The 24,032-nt window shown below is 42.2% G+C and overlaps 1 protein-coding gene across 2 annotated transcripts in view; it reads left to right on the top strand.

Annotated features, from left to right (window-relative positions):
- NRDC (nardilysin convertase) overlaps nucleotides 1–23,196 on the top strand; it is a 47,831-nt gene extending 24,635 nt beyond the window's left edge. Inside the window, exons 15-31 of one of the 2 annotated variants that reach the window (XR_010589982.1) lie at nucleotides 3,046–3,150; nucleotides 3,405–3,528; nucleotides 4,101–4,187; nucleotides 4,822–4,941; nucleotides 6,225–6,276; nucleotides 8,363–8,513; nucleotides 10,754–10,881; nucleotides 14,602–14,764; nucleotides 16,343–16,374; nucleotides 16,724–16,862; nucleotides 17,431–17,478; nucleotides 18,001–18,112; nucleotides 18,954–19,037; nucleotides 21,274–21,364; nucleotides 21,765–21,881; nucleotides 22,306–22,395; nucleotides 22,981–23,196. Coding sequence is in view for 1 of the 2 variants with exons in the window: in XM_065555344.1 (XP_065411416.1) it covers nucleotides 3,046–3,150; nucleotides 3,405–3,528; nucleotides 4,101–4,187; nucleotides 4,822–4,941; nucleotides 6,225–6,276; nucleotides 8,363–8,513; nucleotides 10,754–10,881; nucleotides 14,602–14,764; nucleotides 16,343–16,374; nucleotides 16,724–16,862; nucleotides 17,431–17,478; nucleotides 18,060–18,112; nucleotides 18,954–19,037; nucleotides 21,274–21,364; nucleotides 21,765–21,881; nucleotides 22,306–22,395; nucleotides 22,981–23,178 (1,782 nt within the window). In the remaining variant the exon portion in view is untranslated. The remainder of the gene's footprint in view (nucleotides 1–3,045; nucleotides 3,151–3,404; nucleotides 3,529–4,100; nucleotides 4,188–4,821; nucleotides 4,942–6,224; nucleotides 6,277–8,362; nucleotides 8,514–10,753; nucleotides 10,882–14,601; nucleotides 14,765–16,342; nucleotides 16,375–16,723; nucleotides 16,863–17,430; nucleotides 17,479–18,000; nucleotides 18,113–18,953; nucleotides 19,038–21,273; nucleotides 21,365–21,764; nucleotides 21,882–22,305; nucleotides 22,396–22,980) is intronic. The other variant, XM_065555344.1, reaches the window with a different exon arrangement.
- Nucleotides 23,197–24,032: the final 836 nt, after the last annotated feature.

Raw genomic sequence — 24,032 nt, 5'->3', positions numbered from 1 at the left:
TGATCTAGGCTGAGGTTGATGGTGGGATGGAAATTATTGAAATCATGGTGAAATTCCTCAAGGGCTTCTTTTCCATGGGTCCAGATGATGAAGATGTCATCAATGTAGCGCAAGTAGAGTAGGGGCGTTAGGGGACGAGAGCTAAGGAAGCGTTGTTCTAAGTCAGCCATAAAAATGTTGGCATATTGTGGGGCCATGTGGGTACCCATAGCAGTGCCGCTGACTTGAAGGTATATATTGTCCCCAAATGTGAAATAGTTGTGGGTGAGGACAAAATCACAAAGTTCAGCCACCAGGTTAGCTGTGATATTATCAGGGATACTGTTCCTGATAGCTTGTAGTCCATCTTTGTGTGGAATATTGGTGTAGAGGGCTTCTACGTCCATAGTGGCCAGGATGGTGTTTTCTGGAAGATCACCGATGGATTGTAGTTTCCTCAGGAAGTCAGTGGTGTCTCGAAGATAGCTGGGAGTGCTGGTAGCGTAGGGTCTGAGGAGAGAGTCTACATAACCAGACAAGCCTGATGTTAGGGTGCCAATGCCTGAGATGATGGGGCGTCCAGGATATCCAGGTTTATGGATCTTGGGTAGCAAATAGAATACCCCTGGTCGGGGTTCTAGGCATGTGTCTGTACAGATTTGTTCCTGTGCTTTGTCAGGGAGTTTTTTTAGCAGATGGTGTAGTTTCTTTAGGTAATCCTCAGTGGGATCAGAGGATAATGGCCTGTAGAATGTGGTGTTAGAGAGCTGTCTAGCAGCCTCCTGGTCATATTCCAATTTATTCATGATGACGACAGCACCTCCTTTGTCAGCCTGCTGAAGTGAAAAAAGACCAACACCTACATCAAGACCCCGGTGCGTGGCGAGGAGCCAGTCTTCATGGTGACGGGGCGGCGGGAAGACGTTGCCATGGCTAGGCGGGAGATCATCTCGGCAGCTGAGCACTTCTCCATGATCCGGGCCTCCCGCAACAAGGCCGGCACCACCTTTGGCAGCGCCCCTACCCTGCCCGGCCAAGTCACCATCCGGGTCCGTGTACCCTATCGTGTGGTGGGCTTGGTAGTGGGTCCCAAAGGAGCCACCATCAAGCGGATCCAGCAGCAAACCAATACCTACATCATCACACCCAGCCGGGACCGGGACCCCGTCTTTGAGATCACAGGAGCACCCGGCAACGTGGAGCGGGCCCGGGAGGAGATTGAGACCCACATCGCAGTGAGGACGGGCAAGATCCTGGAATACAACAATGAGAATGACTACCCACCTGCTGAAGTGAAAAAACAGATTGACAGAGCCAGACGAGTACCCAGAAGTCACCTCCTACAAGACAGGCCCAACAAAGAAAATAACAGAACACCACTAGCTGTCACCTTCAGCCCCCAACTAAAACCTCTCCAGCGCATCATCAGAGATCTACAACCTATCCTGAAAGATGATCCTTTACTCTCTCAGATCTTGGGAGACAGACCTGTCCTCGCTTACAGACAACCCCCCAACCTAAAGCAAATACTCACCAGCAACCACACATCACTGAACAAAACCACTAACCCAGGAACCTATCCTTGTAACAAACCCCGATGTCAACTCTGTCCACATATCTATTCCAGTGACATCATCATAGGACCTAATCACATCAGCCATACCATCAGGGGCTCGTTCACCTGCACATCTACCAATGTGATATATGCCATCATGTGCCAGCAATGCCCCTCTGCCATGTACATTGGCCAAACCGGACAGTCTCTACGCAAAAGAATTAATGGACACAAATCTGACATCAGGAATCAAAATACTCAAAAACCAGTGGGAGAACACTTTAACCTGTCTGGTCATTCAGTGACAGACCTGCGGGTGGCTATATTACAACAGAAAAACTTCAAAAACAGACTCCAACGAGAAACTGCTGAGCTAGAATTGATATGCAAACTAGACACAATCAACTCCGGTTTAAATAAGGACTGGGAATGGTTGGGCCATTACAAACATTGAAATCTATCTCCCCTTGTAAGTATTCTCACACTTGTTATCTAACTGTCTGTCTGTGCTGGGCTAGCTTGATTATCACTTCAAAAGTTTTTTTTCTCTTAATTAATTGGCCTCTCAGAGGTGGTAAGACAACTCCCACCTGTTTATGCTCTCTGTATGTGTGTATATATATCTCCTCAATATATGTTCCATTCTATATGCATCCGAAGAAGTGGGCTATAGTCCACGAAAGCTTATGCTCTAATAAATTTGTTAGTCTCTAAGGTGCCACAAGTCCTCCTGTTCTTCTTTTTTCAGAAAGTTAAGCGTTTCTGAATTGTGGATTGGAGTTAGGCTAAATAGCTGAACTCACAGCTTCTGAGTTCCTGTCAGGACTGGAGAGAAACTTGTTGCAGACTTCACTGCATCAATCATGTGCTAAAGACCTTGTCCCAGGTGTGATTACCAGGTGGTACAATTGGCATTTGTAAAAAAAACAGGGACAGCTACTGTTTGTATATGCTAGTGGGTCTCAATCTGTTTACTATTGTGGGACGTGTATGTGGCCCACAGTGTGTTATCCAATACAACCTGTATGTCCCTGAAGATTTCACTTGGGCCGCAGCTCTGTACTGATTGGGCTGCAAGGGCCCACGGACCTCAGGTTGAGAACCACTGGTATATGCCTTGCATCAACATGATCCAGCCATTGGCATCATGCAATGCCTTTTTTCCCTAGTGTAGACAGACCCATAATTGTAGCCAGGATAATACAGTTATTTTTCTTGCTTTTGTAAAAGTACAATCAGATCTAACCTCTCTGCAGCTAGTCACAAGATAGGGAGAAAACAGAAACCTTTTCATTAGTGTTTCTTCTTAAGGATGAGCCCTCTAATGTTTCAGGGCTGGGGAGAAGTGGGTGTTTGAGTGCCATGAGTAAGGATTTGTTTATGAATTGCATTTAGGCTCAATAACCAGAACTAAAACTCAACAAGTGCAGCACACAATAAATTCTACTTAGCAAAAAAAAGTTAACATTTCAGATGTCTGATGTGTGAAACACCATTTTACTTGTTTACAGACTGATCCAGTTGATTATGTGGAAAGCCTTTGTGAAAATATGCAGTTGTTTCAGAAAGAGGACTTTCTGACAGGAGATCAGCTTTTGTTTGAATACAAACCTAATGTAAGTAGCACTGTAGCTCTGAACATGTATATTTGAAGTGTACAAGTTTGGGAAATTCAGACATATTGGAATGGGTTTTTTAGATTACTTGCATCACTTCTGTAATGAAAAAAAATTCAGAAAGCAGATTGCTTGGTTAAGAGTAGATGTGTAATCTTTTTGTCTTCTGGATTTTCAGAGTAATTTTAAATTTTACAGCTTGACAGACGCAGCTAAAGTTGCATTTGAACTTGGATATTGGTTTATCTTTATAGGTTATTGCTGATGCCCTTAACCAGCTCTGCCCTCAGAGAGCCAACCTGTTTCTGCTGTCTGCTGCCAATGAAGGAAAATGTCACCTGAAGGAGAGATGGTTTGGGACACAGTACAGTGAGGAAGGTAAAATGACCCTTTGAAGTGTCTGAGGTCACAGAGCCTATTAAACAGGGTGGCAATACAGCATGCAAGTACACAGGAGTGGGAGGATGATTTCTCAACTGTGATCTTGACTTTATTATGAGTCAGTAGAGGCTTAGGTGCTTTGTCCCATTCTATAGCTACTCTTTTCTGTCTGTAGCATTGGCTGAGTCCCCTTCTCTATGCCTGATAGGCAGGTCCTTTTGTTACAGGGTCTTTTTTGGGAGGTGGAAAGTCATGGTGAGTCTTCCAATTCCCCAAGTCAGTACTGGATAGAGATTAAAACTCTTATAATGAAGGCTAAGGCAATATGTTTTTGGTAACATGTGATGTTAATGCACACAGCTTTGTGTTTAAAGAATGACTATTTGTTTATAAGTTTGCTTAAAGTGAGGTTTGAGCAGAGGCTGGGAAGGTGAGCCAAATGGCATCAGGAAAGGAGACCCAGTCTTTGTGCAGACAGGCATGGAGACAAACATCTAAAGGAAAGAATTATTATTTGAAGGGTCTGCAGCTAGATAGCTTATCTGCTTTTAATTTAATGTTTTTCACAGATATTGACAAATACTGGAGTGATTTATGGGCCAGTGACTTTCAGTTAAATGAGGACTTGCACCTACCTGAAGAAAATAAATATATAGGTGAGTGAGAGACTAGTATCTAGTGGACTCCGTCATTTTTCTCTTCCCTGACATTCCCTTTGAGGATAGGGGTTTTCCTAGGACATGGTCTGTTTTCCTTTTTTATGAATGTTTAGTTTTTACATAAACTGTTTCCACTGGAATAGATAGAAAATATGGAAACATTTGTTTCTGAATTTTTATTACAGACTTTTTTATAAGTTTAAATTTTTGGCCAAATTTGACCTGACAATGCCTCTTTAAAATACTCCTTAGTACAAGGACCAGGTAACCAAGCAGAGCTGCCATGGTACACTCGTGAATCGCTTGCATATAGCTATAGACAATGGTACCTGGATTACTGAGAGAGCAATGTTAGGTTATTCCCTGCTCTTCTGGGGGGAAAACACAGACCCTTAAATAGCATCTGGATCTGTTAAAAGAAGCAAAAAAACCAAAAAAACTTAAACAGGCTATAAAAGGCCTCCTCTCTTGACAGTGCAATGACCCATCCGTACTTCACCAAAGGGAAGTGTGCAACTGAATGTACTATAGTGACATGAGAGAGGAGAGCAGCCTGCTTACAGTTTTGAAACCTGCGTTAATGGCTGTAGAATTGAGATACAGTAACCCACATATTCTGTTTCTACATTAGCCACTGACTTTGCTCTGAAAGCACCTGATTGCCCGGAGTCGGAATATCCTGTCAAAATACTAAGCACACAACAAGGCTGTCTGTGGTACAGGAAGGATGATAAATTCAAAATTCCCAAAGGTAATGCCTATTAACTGATATATTACACCCAATGTGCAAAGCAAAACTTTTCATATGCAATAGTAGGCATCTAAAATAGTCCTAGAAATTTATTTAGAGTTAGGACTTGTAGCTTCATTTTAATCTGATTTCCAAACAGCACTGAGCATCACTCCAGTTGCCATTGCACTTATAAAACCCCCTTTTGTGTTTAGCTCTTTGTTTAGGTGGCTTCGGGTTGGAGCTTGGTGGTCAGATTTTTGGCTAGGGAGTTATAATCCTTCACTACATAGTTCTTTTTTTTTTCCTAGCTAGTTGTTCAAAAATCTTGCTTCTGCTCCTCTTCCCTGCCATTCCTAGTTTCAGTTGGTGTTGCTGCCTGGGATTTAGAATGTGAAGTCTTGAGGACATCCATTCCTCATTTGGATTCATTGGATTGTTGTTTCATTGGATTTTGCCTGACTATTGTTTATAAGCCTGCTTGAAGTGATGGTTAATAAATTCTAGGTGCCACTTGCTTGCATTTGGCTTAGTAATTGTGGTAGTCCCTAGAGGCCCTAATCAAAGTGACTGGGTTCCATTGTGCGAGGCACTACACGTACATATCCGCACAACCCAAAAAGAGTGTTCCAGCCCAAGAATTTACAGTTGAGGTAACTGATTCAAGTGTGGCTGAGGGAGTCAGAGCCAGCCCCAGCCCACCCTGTAAGGTAAGTGCCCTCCGCAACCCCCCCCTTCCCCCCCCGGCCTCTGGGGTAGCAGCAGCACCCGGGGCTCTGGGAGCTATTTAAAGGGTCCGGGGCTCCCCTGCTTCTACTGCCCTGGCCCTGTAAATAGCTGCCGGAGCCCTGGAGTAGTGGGCGGGGCGGTAGAAGCAGCAGGAGCCCCAGACTTTTTAAATAGCCCCCAGAGCCCCGCAGCCCTACCCCAGGGCTCCAGCAGTGGGGCTCTGGTGGCAATTTAAGGGGCCTGGGGCTACAGCCCCTGCTGGGAGCCCCAGGCCCTTTAAATTGCCCCCTGGGGAAGCCGGCCGCCCCGGTACGGCAAACCGGCTCTTGCCAGTATTCTGTACCGCGTTGTACCGGCTTACTTTCACCTCTGTTTAAAGGGTAAGTGGGGACGGAAGGGAACTACTTTATTGATTCAATACAGATAAAAATGTTGTCTCAGCTGAACAAGCATTTACACATGGGGTTCAAATAAAAGCACTGACAGGAAACAGCAAATGGGGTGAAGGAAAAACCAGTTAATGGTTAAAGCTGCCTGTGTTTCTGTAGTTGCTCATTTATGTTTTTTTTTCCCAGCTTATATACGTTTCCATCTGATATCTCCACTGATACAGCAGTCTGCAGAGAAGTAAGAATTACCTTTCTCATGCTTATTTTGCAGAGCAGTAAAAATTCCTATACAGGGTTAAAAACAACCTCCTCCCACCCCCAATTAACTTGAAGATAGAACATAACAATTGGGTTTCCTCTTTCACGTTCTTTACAGTTCAGTAGTTTTGGGGGAAGGGGAGAAGTGTTTGTGTAGGAGAAGGGAAGTGTGTAAGACTTTTGGTACAGTTTTCCCATGGTGAAGGGCAGGCAAAATGAAAGTGACACAATAGTACAGTAACTCCTCGCTTAACATTGTAGTTCTGTTCCTGAAAAATGGTACTTTAAGCGAAACAATGTTAAGCGAATCCAATTTCCCCATAAGAATTAATGTAAATGGGGGTTAGGTTCCAGGGAAACTTTTATTGCCAGATAAAAGACTATATCTTTTTTATACACACAGTAAAAGTTTTAAACAAACAGTTTAAATGATGATTGTGAAGCTGGTTGAGGTGGTGAAGTCAGAGGATGGGATATTTCCCAGGGACTGCCTTACTGCTAAACGATGAACTAGCACTCGGCTAGGGTTAACGCACTGTTAATGTAGCCTCACACTACAGGGCAGCAGGAATGGAGGGAGGAGAGACAGCATGCCAGAGAGACTGTGTGTGTGTGATGCATTTGTGTCTCGAAAGTACGCTGACAAAACACATCTTTCAAAACCGAACAGAGACAGTCTTGAGCCCTGTCGTGTGTGTGTCTGTCCCCACCCTCCCGCTCTATGGAGATGGGTTAAAGGAGCGGGGAGAGAGAGACATGCACATGGCAGTGGGGGGAGGGACAGCGGAACTGCCTGGCAATTGATTGCCTCCTGGGCGGCTGCTGCGCAGGGAACTTAGGGGGGGCTATCGGTCCACCCTGGTTCCAAGCCCCCACCAGCTAGCTTCAACGGGCTGCTCTTTTTGCGAGCAGTGGACAAAGCAGGCGGCTGCCAAACAACGTTATAAGGGAGCATTGCACAACTTTAAATGAGCATGTTCTCTAATTGATCAGCAATGTAACAACAAAACACTGTTAACCAGGATGCCTTAAGTGAGGAGTTACTGTAGAAGTGCATCTGCTAGAACAGAATGTTTCTGCAAAGGCCTTGTGCTGAAAAGAGTTGCCTGTTGTAGACACTATAGCCAACAACTTGGGGAAAAGTGTGTAGGTGAGGGGGAAAGCAATTGAGAGCACCAGTTGGAGAGCTATAATATGTGAGCACATTACAGAGACTTTGGATTACAATTCAGCATATGCACCTTGTCCTCCCATTCATGGCACCCCGACTAGCCCCGAGGTCTATCGGTTGTAACAAACAGTATAGTGACTTTATCATAAGACCACTAAGGAGCTGCAAGGGGGGAGTGGGTTTTTTTAATATTTTTGTAAAACTATTTTTCTGCAGGACTTACTAGGGAAAATACTGGTCTGAACGTTTAACCAGAAGCAGTTGGTTCTAATTCTCTATGGCACTTAGAATTTTTAACTGGCTTAAAAGGACTTTTACTTAAAGTAATAAGATCTTTTTATACCTATTAAATCCTAATCATAGCAACTTCCACTTCAAATAAAGCTGTCTCTCTCAAATTCCGTGAGCATATTTTCTATGTTAACACCCCAATATTCAACAAACGCACTTTACTATTAGCTGATGTTGCTTGAAATATACATTCTTTATTCTAGTTGGATTTTAAACCACATATAGTAGAGGAACGGGGTTGCTTGTGTACTATCCTGATGTGCCTTGTAAAGTGAATAACTTCTCCTTTCTCAACTGATGCAAAAGTATTTTAATTAATGCCAAAATGACCTCTAGATAGCCCTGGTTTTTTTGAATAGAGAGAGAGAGAGATTCACAGCCCTGTGTTTGTAGACTTCTACGTTACCCAGGACTAAATTTCTTGCAGAATACAAGTCCGTTTTTTAAATTGGGTTTTGTGATTTAAGTCTTAAATATCTTTAGCTACTTAGTGAAATAATTATTTAGGACACTTCGGGGTTTACCCTCAGACCCACTGACTTCATGGTGGTTTGTGTTTTTCTCTTCCTTTTTGGTTCCCACTTTTACCCCTTTCTCCATGCAGTGTGGTGCTTTTTGATACTTTTGTAAACATCCTCACCCACAACCTTGCTGAACCAGCATACGAAGCTGATGTTGCTCAACTGGAATACAAACTGGTAGCTGGGGAGCATGGTTTGGTCATTCGAGTGAAAGGATTCAATCATAAACTACCAGTGAGTACTAGCAGTATTTTTTCCTCTACTATGAGTCAACCAGCAATTTGCTGGTTATCATTTTCTAAATTATTCACAGCTCTGTCCTTAAATATTGGTGTCTATTAGTGGCCTTGCAACCCATTAATGGGTTTGTATACAGTGTTTAAAAAAAAAAAAAAAAAAGTCTTCCTGCTGAGATGCTCATAAATCTGCAAGAGCAGAGAGAGAGTGTGTAAGTTACCAGGTCAGCAGGAAGGCATAGTGACAGGGATTGATGCTGGTTGGAGTGCAGTGGGGAAACATGCCCAGCATGAAATGCAGGAGATGTTCAAGAAAGCTAGGTGTGGAACAGTGTTCCAGAGTTGATCAGACAAATTCAGTCTGGCCATCTTCAGGGGAAACTGCAAAATACATTCCTATTTGATTGTCATTCTAGTTATGGAGGAAGAAACTTTCTCAAAATCAACTGACTCCTCTTATTCCTCCTCCCAAAACTAAAAAAACCACCATAAAATGCCTGATCCCGAACAAAGCTTTTGATAAAAGGAGAAGAGCTAGAGACTTGTGAAGTCCAGTAGGGACTTTGATATTGTTGGTGTATTTTATGTAGAAGGCACTCAGATATTATGGTGATGGGTAGCAATACAATAACCTAACATAGATCTATCTCTGTTAACACTCTGCCTTTCGTCCTCTCTCTCCACCCAAAATGACTATTTTTAGTAAGGAAGGTTTCCTGGTCTCACATGTTCAGCTGTATTTCCTGTGTCTCAAATGACCTCATGTAGTAATCTTGTTGGGATATTTTCACTGAGAAACGCCCAGCACTATTCAGTTGTGGAAATATTGAAGCAGCTGCAGGTATTTCTAAATAAACTTTTGAACATTGCTTTCCAATATGCACTTCGCTTAGCAGTAGATAAAGTTACTCTGAGACTTCCACTATAAAATACAGTTTTCATGTGCTTGGAACAGTTTTCAAAACCTCTCCTTTTGGGCAGCAGCTTTCCATGCTTTTGTGGATTTATTTAAAGTGACAAAAAATTGGTATATGGGGGCGATGGGAGGGTTAGGCAGAGGACAATGCAGAAAAACAGTCTTTTTTTCCTGTTTGAATTACTATTTACATTTTTGCTTATCTGTAAGCCAGAAATAGTTGAACAAAACAGACTTGCATGCGTACTGGCTCATTGTCTGTGAGAATAGTATTCTAGATACATTTGCAGCAGAAGGTGGAATTAAGATAAAACTAAGCAATTACAAACCACTTCTGGGCATGCTTGTTTGGGATCTGATTTTATTAGAGGTTAACAAATTCTTACCCCACACCGCCCTCCTTCCCCCCTGCTGGCTTACTTAGGACATGGCAGCCTCAAATGGAGGCTGATGAGGGAGAGTAAGGGCTTATCTGCACTACCACTATTACTGGGTCAGGGGACTTGGTTACAACACTGTTAAAACTTGTAGGTTAGACTTAACAAGGTGAAAGCCTTGGACAGTTCAAATTGGACCTGGGTCCTTTGACTTGATTACAGTTGTATATATGGGGCCAAAGTGTGTCCTTTGAAATATACACAGTAAAATCTTCAACATGAGGGAGAAGGAAAACCATGGGTGTGGAGAGAATTGAGGCTCTGATCTGTACTGCGTTCTGCATTTTTTACACATTCTCAGCTTCCATTAATATACATAATTTTAAAAACGCTCTCTCCTCTTCCCCCCCCCATTGAGGAGATACAGTAGTCAAAATAAACAAATGTTTTGCTTTATTAAAGGAGACCTGCAAAGGAGGGTTAATAGATTTGTGCATGCATTTAACAGGATTTGTTTGTGCTTGTCCTTTATTTTAGAAATGTCAGGAATATCGAGTCTTGTCCTCCCTGTATTTGGGAGACTCCTGGGGGGATCAGAGAACTGGAATGGGGGCTTTTGCAGCCCTCCATTGAAGGGGCATGGTTGTTGAATCTTTCACAGCCAATCTTTCACAAGAGAGATTTTTTCCAAATGTTTAAAATGCCTAATAATCAAAACAGACCCTGGAGATTTAAACAGTCTGACTGAATACCCTTTCCCTTCTGACTTGCTCAGGTATTTTGTGATGTCCTCCTACTAATTTTCTAGTTGTCCAAAAAATATAGAAGGTTCTGACTTTCTAATATAGGAAAAAAATGTCTAGAATTCAGTGTCCTCCTCTTTGGCAAATAATGTTCTCCTATTTGGTAAAAATAGCTTAGAAAACACTTTATTTTTCTTTCCAGCTGCTGTTTCAGCTCATCATTGACCACCTGTCTGACTTCAGTTTTACTCCAGCGGTTTTTGAGATGATAACAGAGCAGCTAAAAAAGACCTATTTTAACATTCTCATCAAACCAGAGACCCTGGCCAAGTGAGTGTCTGTGGGGAGATTAAATGTGGATGGGCTTTCTCTGGTTTAGGTGGAGGTATAGGTAAAGTGGAGTTTTCTCTGCTTTAATTATGTTATCATGAGGCTGCAGGAGTTCCCTGTTACAAGGATAAATTACTGTGCAGTATTCTGCATAGTCAGTGAATGAAATGAATCTTGGCATCCTCAAGAATAGAGCACAGAACTTAAATGGTAACTTTCTGCTTTATAAGTGCTGGTGCAGCTGATTACATAACAAAGCAGAGGTATTTTTTTTCATTCATATAAGGGAGTGTGTATTGAGTAAATTACAAACCAACCAAAATCAGCATTAAACTCTTGTCATGCTATCTAATAATCAAGAGAGGATGGCTTGAGTGGAGGAGAGATGTAATTTGAGACCAGTAGAATCAGGCCAATCAGAGCTAATTTTACGTACTAATATTAAAGGAAGTTGCAAATCTATTTCACAGTGGTGAGAAGGGTTTGTAAAAAGCCTCTTCTGACAAGAGTAGAAGTTAAAAAGAATTCTTCACAAAGCTCATGGATTAATCTGACACCGTTTTTATAAAAAGGCACATTTAATACACTTGTACAGGTATATGCCTGACATCATTTGAATTAAGAATGGGGAGGGGGGGGTTAAACCTCTGATTTTAGTCTCCCCCAAACAAAATAATTTCTGATTTTCTGAAAGCTGCAGTGAAGACCAGTTTGGATTCTCTAAAGTGTTTTTGTCTGCTCATAACAACCAATATAGTTGTTATCCTTTAAGATGAGACAGAAGTGAGTAGGAAAATACCCATCTCAGAAAGAATTTACAGTTATTGTCTGACATTACCTTAGAGATCACAGTTTACTGTACGTTAATTTTACTTGGCAAGCGAGAAACATAACTGTTAACTGGGAATCATGTTTAATGTCTAAAACTGCCTCTAAAATCATATAAGCCTTGTACCTCCTGTTCCAAAACACAAATGATGCACTTTGTAGAGACACAACTCATCCCTTTCCTGGGGTTTGGCTTTATTAATTAAAGGAATTAGTAATAAGATTGCTCAGTCCATGCCCTCGGTCTGCTCTCGGACTGAAGAACCCTGTGTCAGTACAGCTCACTGCAGAAGCCTGCCTCTTCCCTCTCCTTCCAGCTTGATATTGCTGGCTGATGGAAGGGGGGGCAGGGCTGGCTTCAGCCCTTTTTGGCAGGATCCTGTGATAACCGTCTTGTCCTGATTCAGTGTGAGGCTTGCCAGCCCCAGCACATTGGATGCTCTTTAATAAATGAAGATGTTTCTTTATTGATATTTTTTTCATACAGCTAATTTTATGGTGTAACATAACTATTACCGGCTAAAGCCTGAGCCTGGCAGGCTACACAGCAATGAAACAGTCCTGTAGCCTGATCCCCGTGAGCCCAGGTTGGCTGGCACAGGCCAGCTGCGAGTATCTAGTTGCTGTGTAGACATACATAGCTTGTCACAGCTAAATACAAGGTCTAACCGATAGTTTAGCATAAGTAGTTGGCACATATTCTAAGGGACCATTTAAGCTGAAGTGGGCTGTTAACACTCCTATAGTCATAGGACAAAAATGGGGGGGGAAGTTAGTGGGTTACAGATTGTTGTTAAGCCATAAATCCAGTGTCTTTATTAAGACCATGGTTTTTAATGTCTAGCAAAATTATGAATTTAAGTTCCCAGGCTTGTCTTTTGAAAGTTTTGTGCAGGTTTTCTTTGAGGATGAGAACTGATAGGTTAGAAATAGAATCATTGCTTTGTGAAAAGAGTTCACCTACTGGTGATATTGTCTTTTATCATTTTCCTATGTGAATTCATTTGAGAGCATAGTGATTTGTCTGGTTTCACCCACGTAGTTGTTGGGGGCATTTACTGCACTGGATGATGCACGCCACGTGTTGTGATAACACGTGTGTAAGACGGGACCCATGGATCTTTAAAGGTGTGTTGTGGGGAGTGTTGATCATTGTTGCAGTGGAGATATGTCTGCAGGTTTTGCATCTGTTCTGGCAGCGTCTGATGCTGCTTTGATTTGGTGTGTCCTGGTCCAGGGGGAACTTACTTCTGATGATGAGGTGTTTGGGGGAGGGGGGGGAGGTTTGAAGGCAAAAGAAGGGGTTCAGGAAAGATTTTTTTCAGGATGGGGTCCCCATCAGATGTGGTTGTAGTTGCTTGATACCCCATATGAGTTTGGGGTGGTAGGTGACAACTCAGGTTGTGAGGTCAAAGGAGATTCAATTTCTGTATTTAAGAGGGTTCTCAGGTATTTGGGTGGCTCGTTCCATGATGCAGTCTGTTTCTCGGGGGGAATGTCCTAGTTTAATGAAGGCAGTTTTAAGTTTAAGGCAGCAGTTCTCAAATTACGGGTCGGGACCCCAAAGTGGATCACAACCCTATTTTAATGGGGTCATGAAGGCGGACGTTAGACTTGCCGGGGCCGAGGGCTAAAGCTGAAGCCTGAATGTTTTAGCCCTGGTGTCAGGGTTCACGCTCCCGCCCTGGGGGGCGGGGCTCAGGCAGACTTGGGCTTTGGTCCCCCTCTTCTGGGGTCATGGAGTAATTTTTGTTGTCAGAAGGGGGTTGTAGTGCAATGAAGTTTGAGAATCCCTGCATTAAGGTGTATATCCCGGATTTTCTCCTTGGAGCATATTCTGGGGTTTCTCAGTGCCTGGCTGTATATAACAGACTTCTTGATGTGTTTGGGGTGGTAACTGAATCTGTGAAGGTAGGTGTGGTGATTTGTGGGTTTCTTGTAAATTGTTGTCTCTAGGGTTCCATTGTTGAAGCTGATCCAGATGTCCAGGAAGTTGATGCTAGTGTGGGAGTGTTCCAGAGAGAGTTTAATGGACGGATGGTGGTGGTTGAAGTGGTGGTGTAAATTTGTGAGGGAGTTTGTTGTCTGTGTGGAGAATGAAATTTCATTGTGTATCTCAGGTATATCATTGGTTTTGTGGGTTGTCCCCAAAAATTCTTCAATCTATAACCCACTTTTGGTCCTATGACTACAGGGGTGTTAACTGGCCACTTGACCTTGAATGTTCCCTTAGAATACATGTTAACTTCTTAGGCTAAACTATCTGTTAGACCTTGTATGAAGCTGTGACACTCTGAGTACCTTTCTCAGACCTGAGGAAGAGCTCTGTAGCTTGAAGGCTTTTCTCTCTCTCTGTTGGTCCAATAAAAGATATTACCTCACCCACCATGTCTCTCTAATATCCTGGGACTGACACAAAGACAACAACAACACTCCATACTACTTTTATTTAATAGCCTATATTACCACATGCAGCTCTGCTTCTGACAGATCATGTTGTGAACCACTTAGAGCTGTTCGAGTAATATTTTAAAACTCCTGCAGTGGGAAAAAACAGACCTATATCAGTGACCTAGAGAAGAAAGGGTAGTCTGCACATCACAACACATCTCAACGAATGCTGTTTAAAGAGGTTATTGTGGGAAGCAGGCTTTAAATCTTTTCCCCAAGGACAGCCCAAAGCAGTTGGGCTGCAGAGATCCCAGGTTACCTGAGGCATTTTGGAGCTGAAGCAGGGCTGAAGTCCCAGGGCAAACTGATCAGTACTTGATATTTCTAGTTAGGATTAGCTGAAATTTTGCTTGTCACAGAACTTGGGTTTAAGAAGTTAAGGGTTCTACATCACTGGTGGTTAACGTATTTTGAATTAAATAACTTTTTCTCTTGTTACAGAAATGTGCGTCTTTTAATTTTGGAGCATGGCAGATGGTCTATGATAGATAAATATGAGACATTAATGAAGGGCCTTTCCATCGAGTCTCTCTCATCCTTTGTTAAGGCTTTCAAATCTCAGCTCTATGTGGAGGGTCTTGTACAAGGAAACTTCACAAGCAGAGTGAGTACCAACTTCCACAGCTGAAGCATAAATTCTTGAATTTAGAAAGTGATTAAACCCGTTTGGCACAACCCCTGTTTCACCAGTCTATGGCTTTGTCTGTACTGGCAGTTTTGGGGATCTCTCACATAGGTGCAGCTTCCCTGTTAACACCATGGGACAGCTAATGTAGAACTGGCCACTGGTGATTTTATCCCTGTGTTGTCTAAACGAACTTAGTCACTTTTTAAACTCCAGGTATCGATGACATGGTGATTTAAACACTTCAGTGCTGGTGCACCTGTGGAAAAGTTCCCTAAAGCTGTCAGTGCAGATACAGCCTGTGTGTGACAGGATGACCTAGAGACTGTCTCTCTAGGGCCCAATATTACTATTGTTACTGTCTCACAGCTGCTATTGAACTCCAGTGAGGACTGTCTGATCCAGCCATAGGCCTGACCTAGTCTAATGGGCTTTTTAAAACTTGGATACAGCGGGGTTTGTCCCCATCCATGCAGTGTCACAAACGGGTGGCCACTGAGGAACAAATTTGCAGTCTTCACTTTGTACCCATCAGTTTATCCTTAGTCTGTCGATCCTTTTTGGAAATTCACTAGTGTATTGGTGGGGATGGGGATCCTTGTAAGGACAAACATAGCCATGTGGGCTGATGGACTGTAGGGGAAGCTGAGGTTTAACCATGGTTCTTACATTGCAAACAGAGACTCCCTATTTTGCGCTAAGTATAGTTTGTGCTGTAGTTTGAGTTAAATAACTTTTAGGACCTTGGATGCCCTGCAGTCGCACAGTAAGCCGTGGTCTACGCTGGTGGGGGGGGAAATCGATCTAAGTTACGCAACTTCAGTTAGGCAAATAACGTAGCTGAAGTCGACATACTTAGATCGAGTTACCGTGGTGTCTTCGCCGTGGTGAGTTGACTGCTGCCGCTCCCCCGTTGACTCTGCTTGCGCCTCTCGCGGCGCTGGAGTACAGGAGTCGATGGGAGAGGGCTCGGGGGTCGATTTATCGCGTCTAGACGCGATAAAATAAATCGATCCCCGCTGGATCGATCGCTGCCCACCGATCTGGCAGGTAGTGTAGACATACCCTGAGGTCCTGCAGCACTTATCATAAGCTCTGCTGTTTCTCTCTTGTTTGCTGGCACTGCCTCAGCAGGTGCCCAAGCTGCTCCTACATAGCATTCCCACTTACCTAGTACTACTTTTGTGCACATCCATGGCTGTGAACATCTGTTAGCAGATTCTCTTAAGACATTTCTCACATTTAGTTTACTCTTTCTTGGCTTCCACATTGCCCTGAGAGGCTACAAACTTCCAAGGAAGAGACTGGATTGGAGATGTCTGTTTTCTTCCTCAACATAACATAGATCACGTTGTACTGTCACATTGTAGGGGAGGAAGTGACTTGTGCTGTGTTAACCTCTGGCCAAAATGCTGTAATGTGTGGCAAGGCTGGGGGGATTGGACAGTTCTGTGTTCGCTGGTTCCTTTCTGGATGGCTGTAGTATATATTGGGGCTGATACCTAAAGGGCTAATAACTCCATTCTCCAGAGTAAAACTGTTTGTTTTATCTTTTAGGAATCAAAGGATTTTCTGAATTATGTTGTTCAGTGAGTATTTCTGTGACTCTCTCACCTTTTACAAGTGGGAGCTATAAGTATATTCCAAAACTCTGAACCTTGGTTAACTTTTGGTGGGGCTGGGAAAGAATGTTGGAAACAGTTGGAATTTCCTTTTTTCAGAAAAATTTAACTGTATTGTCACTATTTTCCAGAAATCTGGTTTTGATGTTCACCTCTTACTTTAACTGCCATCAAAACTGGTTACAATTTGTGGGCGTGGGAGGGGATTGATGCTAATTAGACTTGAGGCATCTAGAATATGAACATTGGTTCTTTGTTTTGGTTTAAGGAATGGGAAGGTGAGTATTTGACGCTTTGCTGTTTGGACTCTCTTTAGAAAGTTGCAGTTCTTTCCCCTACCGCACCCGTGTCCTGTTCAATTTCGGGTGGTAGACCTGCCAAACACACACCTACTCTGCAAGGTGAAAGCCCTTAACAAAGGTGATGCCAACTCTGAAGTGACAGTCTATTATCAGGTAATGTGTTAAGCATTTGAGTATACTCATTTATTTTCCTTGCGGTGACTGCTGCTACTTGTTATGCTGATGGCTTTCCTAATCCAGACTGTTCTCCAACCATTATTTTCTAGAATATGTTCTGAATTCTAGCGAGCCCATAAACAGAATCCCCATGAGCAAGACCCAAGTTACTAAAACCTTCTTAATGAAGTTATAGTCTGTATTCTTTTGAGAGAGTTCTAGATTTATTATGCCTTATGCAGGCATATTCCATGCTCTTCCATCTTGATATTGCCTTCCTCCCCGATTGTGCCTGCTCTCTGATTACCTTGAAATTGCCTTTTCACCCACAGAGTGATCATTGTCCCATGAACAGACCCTTGTCTTTCGCTCAGGGGGCTGTTTTGAGCACACATCAGAGGCCATAAAGTCTGATTTCTTTTTGTTGCAAATTGCAATATATACTTATTGCTGAAATCCATCCTGAATCGTTTTTTCTCTTAACAAGGCCATTCTAGTGACCCATAGCTCTTCTCTTTCCATGAGAAATTCCTAAAGTGTTTTCAATTAATGTTTTTTCTTTTAGTCTGGGGCTAGGAGTTTAAGAGAATACACCCTTATGGAGCTGCTTGTGGTAAGTTTTTGCTCCTTTCCTAACACATCTTGAGTGCTTATTAACATGCACCCCGAGAGCGACACTTCTGTCCTGTCCCTGACATTGTTTTGCTGTGAAGACAATGCTACAGATGAAAATGAAAGCCTTTTAGTTCCTTGAGGGGGGGGGGGGGAAGAAAGAGAGTGTGTGTGTGTGTGTTTAACTGATACCAGGACAACCCAAATGAGCTATTTCATTCCTTTCTGGGATGTGAGGGAAATTGAGGCTTTAGGGCTTGTCTTCAGATTACAGTACAGCAGTGGGACATCATGATCTTCTGTCAGCGTAGTTAATCCACCTCCTCAAAAGACGGTAGCTATGTCGACAGAAGAAGCGGTCCAGTTGACATAGTCCCGTCTATACTGGAGTTAGATCAATATCACTACATTGCTCAGTGGTGTGGGTATTCAGTTGTACCAATATAAGTTTGTAGTGTAGACCTGGCCTTAGTGTCTTTCCACTGTTTCTTGTTTTGATCTTTGATCATGCTTTTGTACCAAGCTAAACCAAAGCTGCTGTAAGTAGCAATCCCTTCTGACTGAACTCATGCCGTATTTCAGATGCACATGGAGGAGCCTTGCTTTGACTTCCTGCGAACCAAGCAAACCCTTGGGTAAGTTCACTGCATTGGGGTACTGCTCCTGTTCAGCTTCTTTATCGTACCAGAGTCCCATGTGTACTAAGAAACTCCATACTGCATAGTGTGGCTGAAAGTACAGTGTAACATACCACGACCAAAACCAGCAGCGTTTTTTAACACCATCTTTAACTTAATTGCTTTGGTGCTCTTTGAAAAATGGCAAGGTTATGCCCAGTAAAGCTGCTGTCAAGTTACTGGCCAAAAAAAAAGTTTGCAGTCAGCAAGGTCTTGTCATCCAGGTTAGAGTCCATAACCAGAAGTTAATGTAATTTGTCTAAACAGAAGACTTTCCCTCTAGCTTGATCAACATTGACTTGGACCGTGGAGCTAGACTTCCTCAAAAATAACTTCCCCTCACTCTCTCCCAACTAGCCACTACTATAGCTTTCCCACAGCATTTATGCAAGGGGTCTGCTGAGCTAGAATTTAACTCCTGTCACAACTGCAGATGCATCCCCCTCTGTTTAGGCCCTTTTGTGTGAACTAAGAGACTCCATTAACCCTGACTGCACAGTACCTGTTTTATGGGGGTTCTTGCACATTCACAGTTCTGGCTTGTAGGATTTCTCAGTACATGAGTACTCTGCTAAGCATCTTACAAAGCCCAAAAAAGGATTTGCTGAACAAGAAAAAGCCCAGACCACTTGATGCAAGAGATTTGATTTGTTATTCCAGAGTGAATCTTTTGCATTGGTAGACGCCTCTTTGCTTATACCTTATGTCCAAGTATTGACAATATTCTGATTTCATAGTTATGGATGGTAAATGTAAAATGGCTTGTACTAGTGGAATGACTTTCTCCTTTTGGTTTAAGCTACCATGTGTACCCTACCTGTAGAAATACATCTGGGATCCTCGGGTTCTCTGTTACTGTAGCAACACAAGCAACAAAGTACAAGTAAGTCTCTTACTGATTTAAGAGGGGACTGCATGTTAATGATTCCATCTTGGGGCCCTTTGAATTCTGTGGTTCTTCACAGCTAATCTCTGCAGATTTTGGGTGAAGTAATAGTTGCTTACAACCATGCAAGCGCACAGCCAAATGGGCCATCAAGGTCTCCTGAAGGTCAACAGAGCACAACTAGAAGCTGGTACATGGACAGTGTTCAAAGCTGGGGGTGATCTGAGAGCATCCCAGATGGACTCAGCCATTATGGTGGAATAGGTGCTCTTTCCTAAACTCAGAAGTTGGACTGAGTCTGATTCAGCATATAGGGCTTTATATAACACACACAGTATTTTGAAATGCACCCAAAAACTAATTGGAAGCCAATGGAGTTACAGGTTAATGTGCTCCTCCAGACAGGAAACCTAGCTTAGCAAGTGGGGTCACTGCACGCTGCCCTGTAGTCAAAGCTTTCAGGTGTAGCTCCAAACACACTGATGATCTAGATCCTCATTTAGCAAAGTAGTTAAGTATAGGGCATAACTTTAAGCATGTGCTTATATGTTTTGCTGAATTGAGACCATAAGCAGGAGCTGGTAAAGATACGGCATGGATAACTGGTGAGCTCACAACTCCTTGCTGGCGAAAGTGAAGCAGCACTCCAAATCAGAATTCAAACTAAGATGAAGGGAAGGATGTTAACACTGGTTTGATAGAACTATTGCTAGGAATAACAAACGTGTCTCTATTTTTGATCCCTTCATTGTTCTTATGGATACTAATGCATGGGGGAAAGCTCTTGAAGAATTTAAATATTGCCACTGTTGAAAATAAGTGGAGGATTTATTTATGGTAATACAAGAAGTAAATAGGATGTGATGAAGAAATGGAAAGTGGTGAGATGTGACTATGAAATAATACCCTAAGGAAGGTGAACCCCCATTGTGTGATTTATTTAAAACTAAGCTGTCCAAAGCACCGGAGAATGTGGGATAGGTTTGTCATGGAATTAATGGAAGTCTCAGAATCCCTGACCTTAGACATTCTCTGCTTCAGCCCCAGGGGCTGCAGGACTCTAGAGCTGGCAGTCAGTGGGGCCCTGGCAGGGCTCCAGCAATAGGCAACAGCCCCCTGCAAGGTTCCAGCAACTGCCAACCTTGCTGGGCTGGGGGAGGGAGAACAGGTCTCAGGTGAGCAGTTGGGGTGTCCCATTTTCTCTTTGGGAAATATGATCACCCTGCAGCTTCCAGCTGCCATGAGCAGAGGGGGAACCCTACAGCTCCCTGCCACCAGGGAGCTGCAGCAGCAAAAGTCACAGACAAGACACAGCTTTGTGAATTTTTGTTTATTGCCTATGACCTGTCTGACTTTTACTAAAAATAACCTTGACAAAATCTTAACCTTAATGATAGGGAACACTCCTAGAGTAGCAGGGAGATGGACTGTGTATGGATTTAATATCTTTTTATCTCCTATTCTAAGAACAGTTGAATCAAGATGAAAAAAGGTGTAGATGGTGTATTGAGTGTGGGCACTGACTTCTGACCTCACAGCTAGAGCTACATTTAATCTGGCTTATGACAATAGGTAGCTTTCACTGAATAAAACAAATCTAGTTTGAACCATGATAGAGCTAATAGTCTATTCTTACGGAGCAGCTGTGCTCTGACAAAGAAATCTGAAAAATGATTGTTTCCTTTTGTGGGATTATTTTTCTGGTAACAACAATTTGGCCACAATATAGGGCAGCTGGATACATCCATGTTTAGAAACTGCCAGCCCTGGAGGGCTTTTTTTTTTTTTTTTTTACAGGTTTTTGAGCTGGCCCAATAGGGTGAGAGGAGCTGCATATTAATATTCTGTCTCAATAGATAAACAGCTGGTAACAGTTGTCATTCTTCTCATCTGCTTCACTGTCCCCATCTGAAGTGGAACTATTTTTGGTAATACTCTGTCTGCCCTGACAGATGCTGAATCAAGCATTAATAATCTCTTGCTTGATATAGGAGTAGCATTGTCTTCCATGTTCTTTCCTAGCTATCTTTACCTTATTTCTCAAGGACTGGAAGAAAATGGAAATGTCTTCACATTGTGTATACCAGAGCAAGGAGGGGGATGTTCTCTTCCACTAGGCCAAAGTGTACAATTCCTCAGGCAATGTTAGTTCCCAAATTCAAAACTGGTGACTTCCCCAACTTATTGGAATGCTATTTATTTTATTGTTTCTACCCATTCTTATTTTTTCCAGCTCTGAATTGGTTGACAAGAAGATAGAAGATTTTCTTTCTTTCTTTGAAGAAAAAATCAAGCATTTAACTGAAGAAGCATTCAGCACACAGGTAAAGGGGACCAATAACAATTAGTGAAGGAGTAGAGTCAAACAGAACATAGTCTGTTTGGAGAAAGTGGAAGTACGCAGCTACATTAATATCTGCTCCTGTCTGGTTTCCAGGAAGTGGCTGCAGTGTATAGTGGCATCCATCTGATTTAAATACGGGGCAGATTTTTCTCTTTTGTGAATTTTGACTCCCCTTTGTCAGAGCTCTCACTGTTTTCTGGAGGTGGCCTTGGGGGGGACGACAGCCTCATACAATAGACTCTAGGGCTGTTTGTAATTCAATATTTAAAACAGCCCAGATCTAGACAGATGCATATTAGAATTTAATACATTCAATGTTGGCTTTGAAGTAGAATCCCAGCTCTTTCAAGAGAAATACTAAGTGGGGTTTTCTTATACAGGTCACAGCTCTAATAAAGCTTAAAGAGTGTGAAGATTCCCATCTTGGAGAAGAAGTGGATAGGAACTGGAATGAAGTGGTGACTCAGCAGTATTTGTTTGACAGGCTTGCCCGTGAGGTAGTGAATTTATTTACAATATGAACAAAGTTTCTTGAAGAGAAGTTTTAACCTCTGCGTAGCAGGTGCTATAAATCACAAAATAGTACCAATTCAAACAAATGGTTGTTAGGTTGTATACACATAATAGCCACAGGGGGGGCCTAGAGTTTTACAAGCTGTGAAAGTATTGTGCTAAGAAGTGAGCTCCATGCAGAAATTAATGTTGACACTTAAAACACTGTTGCAACAAACTTTATTTTCAGAGATTGTGAAAATTTACAGCAACTCTACTTAAACATCTGTTAGTGTTTCCACCACAAACTGTTGCTTTCAGGGCTTATAAACTTAGCTGCAAATAATTGCTGTTTAAATGTTGGGAATTAGAGTACTTTTGAGATAGTAGTGTTTAGCAGTTTGAAAAGTGTGCTCTTGTGGTTTTTAGATTGAAGCGCTGAAATCCCTTACAAAAGCAGACCTGGTGGACTGGTTCCAAGCTCATAGAGGCAGTGAGAGCAAAGTGCTCAGTGTACATGTGAGTATGGGTGGATGCAGTTCTAGAGATAGGATATCTCCATTAATTTAAGAATCTCATCTCCTAGAACTGGAAGGGACCTTGCAAGGTCATTGAGTCCAGGCCCCTGCCTTCACTAGGAGGACTAAGTACTGATTTTGCCCCAGATCCCTAAGTGACCCCCTCAAGGATTGAACTCACAACCCTGGGTTTAGCAGGCCAATGTGCAAACCACTGAACTATCCCTACCCCCCAAAGTAAGATTCCTTCTGATCACTTACTCTTTTCCAGGCTCTATTTAAATTTGTCTTGCACCATGTCTTGTCATCTTTTTAGAAAGACTTAATACCATTTTTAGATTGTAGTTGTGTTTGTAATTCATGTAACTACCTTAAATGCATCTCAGGAGAGAATAATTCAGAATACAATAATTTATGCTTAACAAACAGTGAGCTCTGAAAAGTGTAGGGGGAAAATTACTTATGTTTAATCTTCTACTAGCTTATCAAGCTTCCATGGGGGAGATAATTGAAAAACTATTTTAAATGAATGGGTCTTGAAGCATTCATCTTCCTGTTTTCTTGATGATAAAATTTGGTTTTTCAGGTGGTTGGATTTGGAAAACACGAAGGGGACTCAGAAGTACCAGCTGTCTCTGATGAGCAGAACTCCTCAGGTGGTGAAATACCTCAGCTAACTTTCTTACCTCCTTCCTCCTTGATGACTAATACCACTTCCATTAAGGACATTAAAGCTTATACATCAGCTCTGAATGTTCTCCCTTACCATAAAATATTAAAATAAATGTCATTTTGCCCTGCAGCACTGTGTAATTTAAATTATTTAGTCTCACACTAATGTGCAAGATCATACCTTAGTTTCAAAAACTAAGGAATCTTACTCCTTACCCTCTTTTGAAAGCTGTAACAGCTGTAAAAAATTTTGTTCCAAGGAAAATATTCCTGATCTAAAACACTTGCCTATTCTTAAATAGCCTTTCTAATAAAATAAAGGCAAGAGGGCTAAGAAGTTATTTGGTGTTACGTCCTCATAATTTACACAAAGCATTAGTTTAAAAGTTTACAGATGGTTCAGCATGAATGCTAAAGTGAACTGTGCAATAATTACTGAAAGAATTGGCGAGTTTTCAGTAGATACCTATAATGCATACTCCTCTAACACATTTATTTTCTATCCAGGCCACTGTATATAAGACAGTCTTATCACCTTTTTTCAGATCTATTACTGCTGGGTGAAGTATTAATTTGTAAGTGGCCCATTCACTAAACTAGCTCAAATCATAATCATGCATATTTAAATTTCATCATTAGCATTAACTGAGTACTTGCTAATTCCCCCCCTTCTACTAAAGCATTAAATAGGGTTGTTGGTTGTAGTCTGGCTGTGTGCTAATTTATCAATTGTAGGATTAACAGTTGTCTGGTCTAAATGCCACTTTATCCTTAGCCCTAAGCTACTGCTAGACAGTAAAGTGAATTTTATTTATTGATGCTTGTAAAAATTCAGACTAATCAGTTGAAAATTAATTATTGTTTGGGGGAAGACAAAGTAATCACTTGTTACCACCCCTGCAGTGATGAGAGGGGAAGGAAAAGCATCTCCTTTCTCCACCAGAGGGATGTAGGTAGGACAAACAA

Source organism: Chrysemys picta, chromosome 8, assembly GCF_011386835.1.
Source record: "Chrysemys picta bellii isolate R12L10 chromosome 8, ASM1138683v2, whole genome shotgun sequence".
NCBI lineage: Eukaryota > Metazoa > Chordata > Testudines > Emydidae > Chrysemys > Chrysemys picta.
This window is presented reverse-complemented; position numbering and strand designations above follow the sequence as displayed.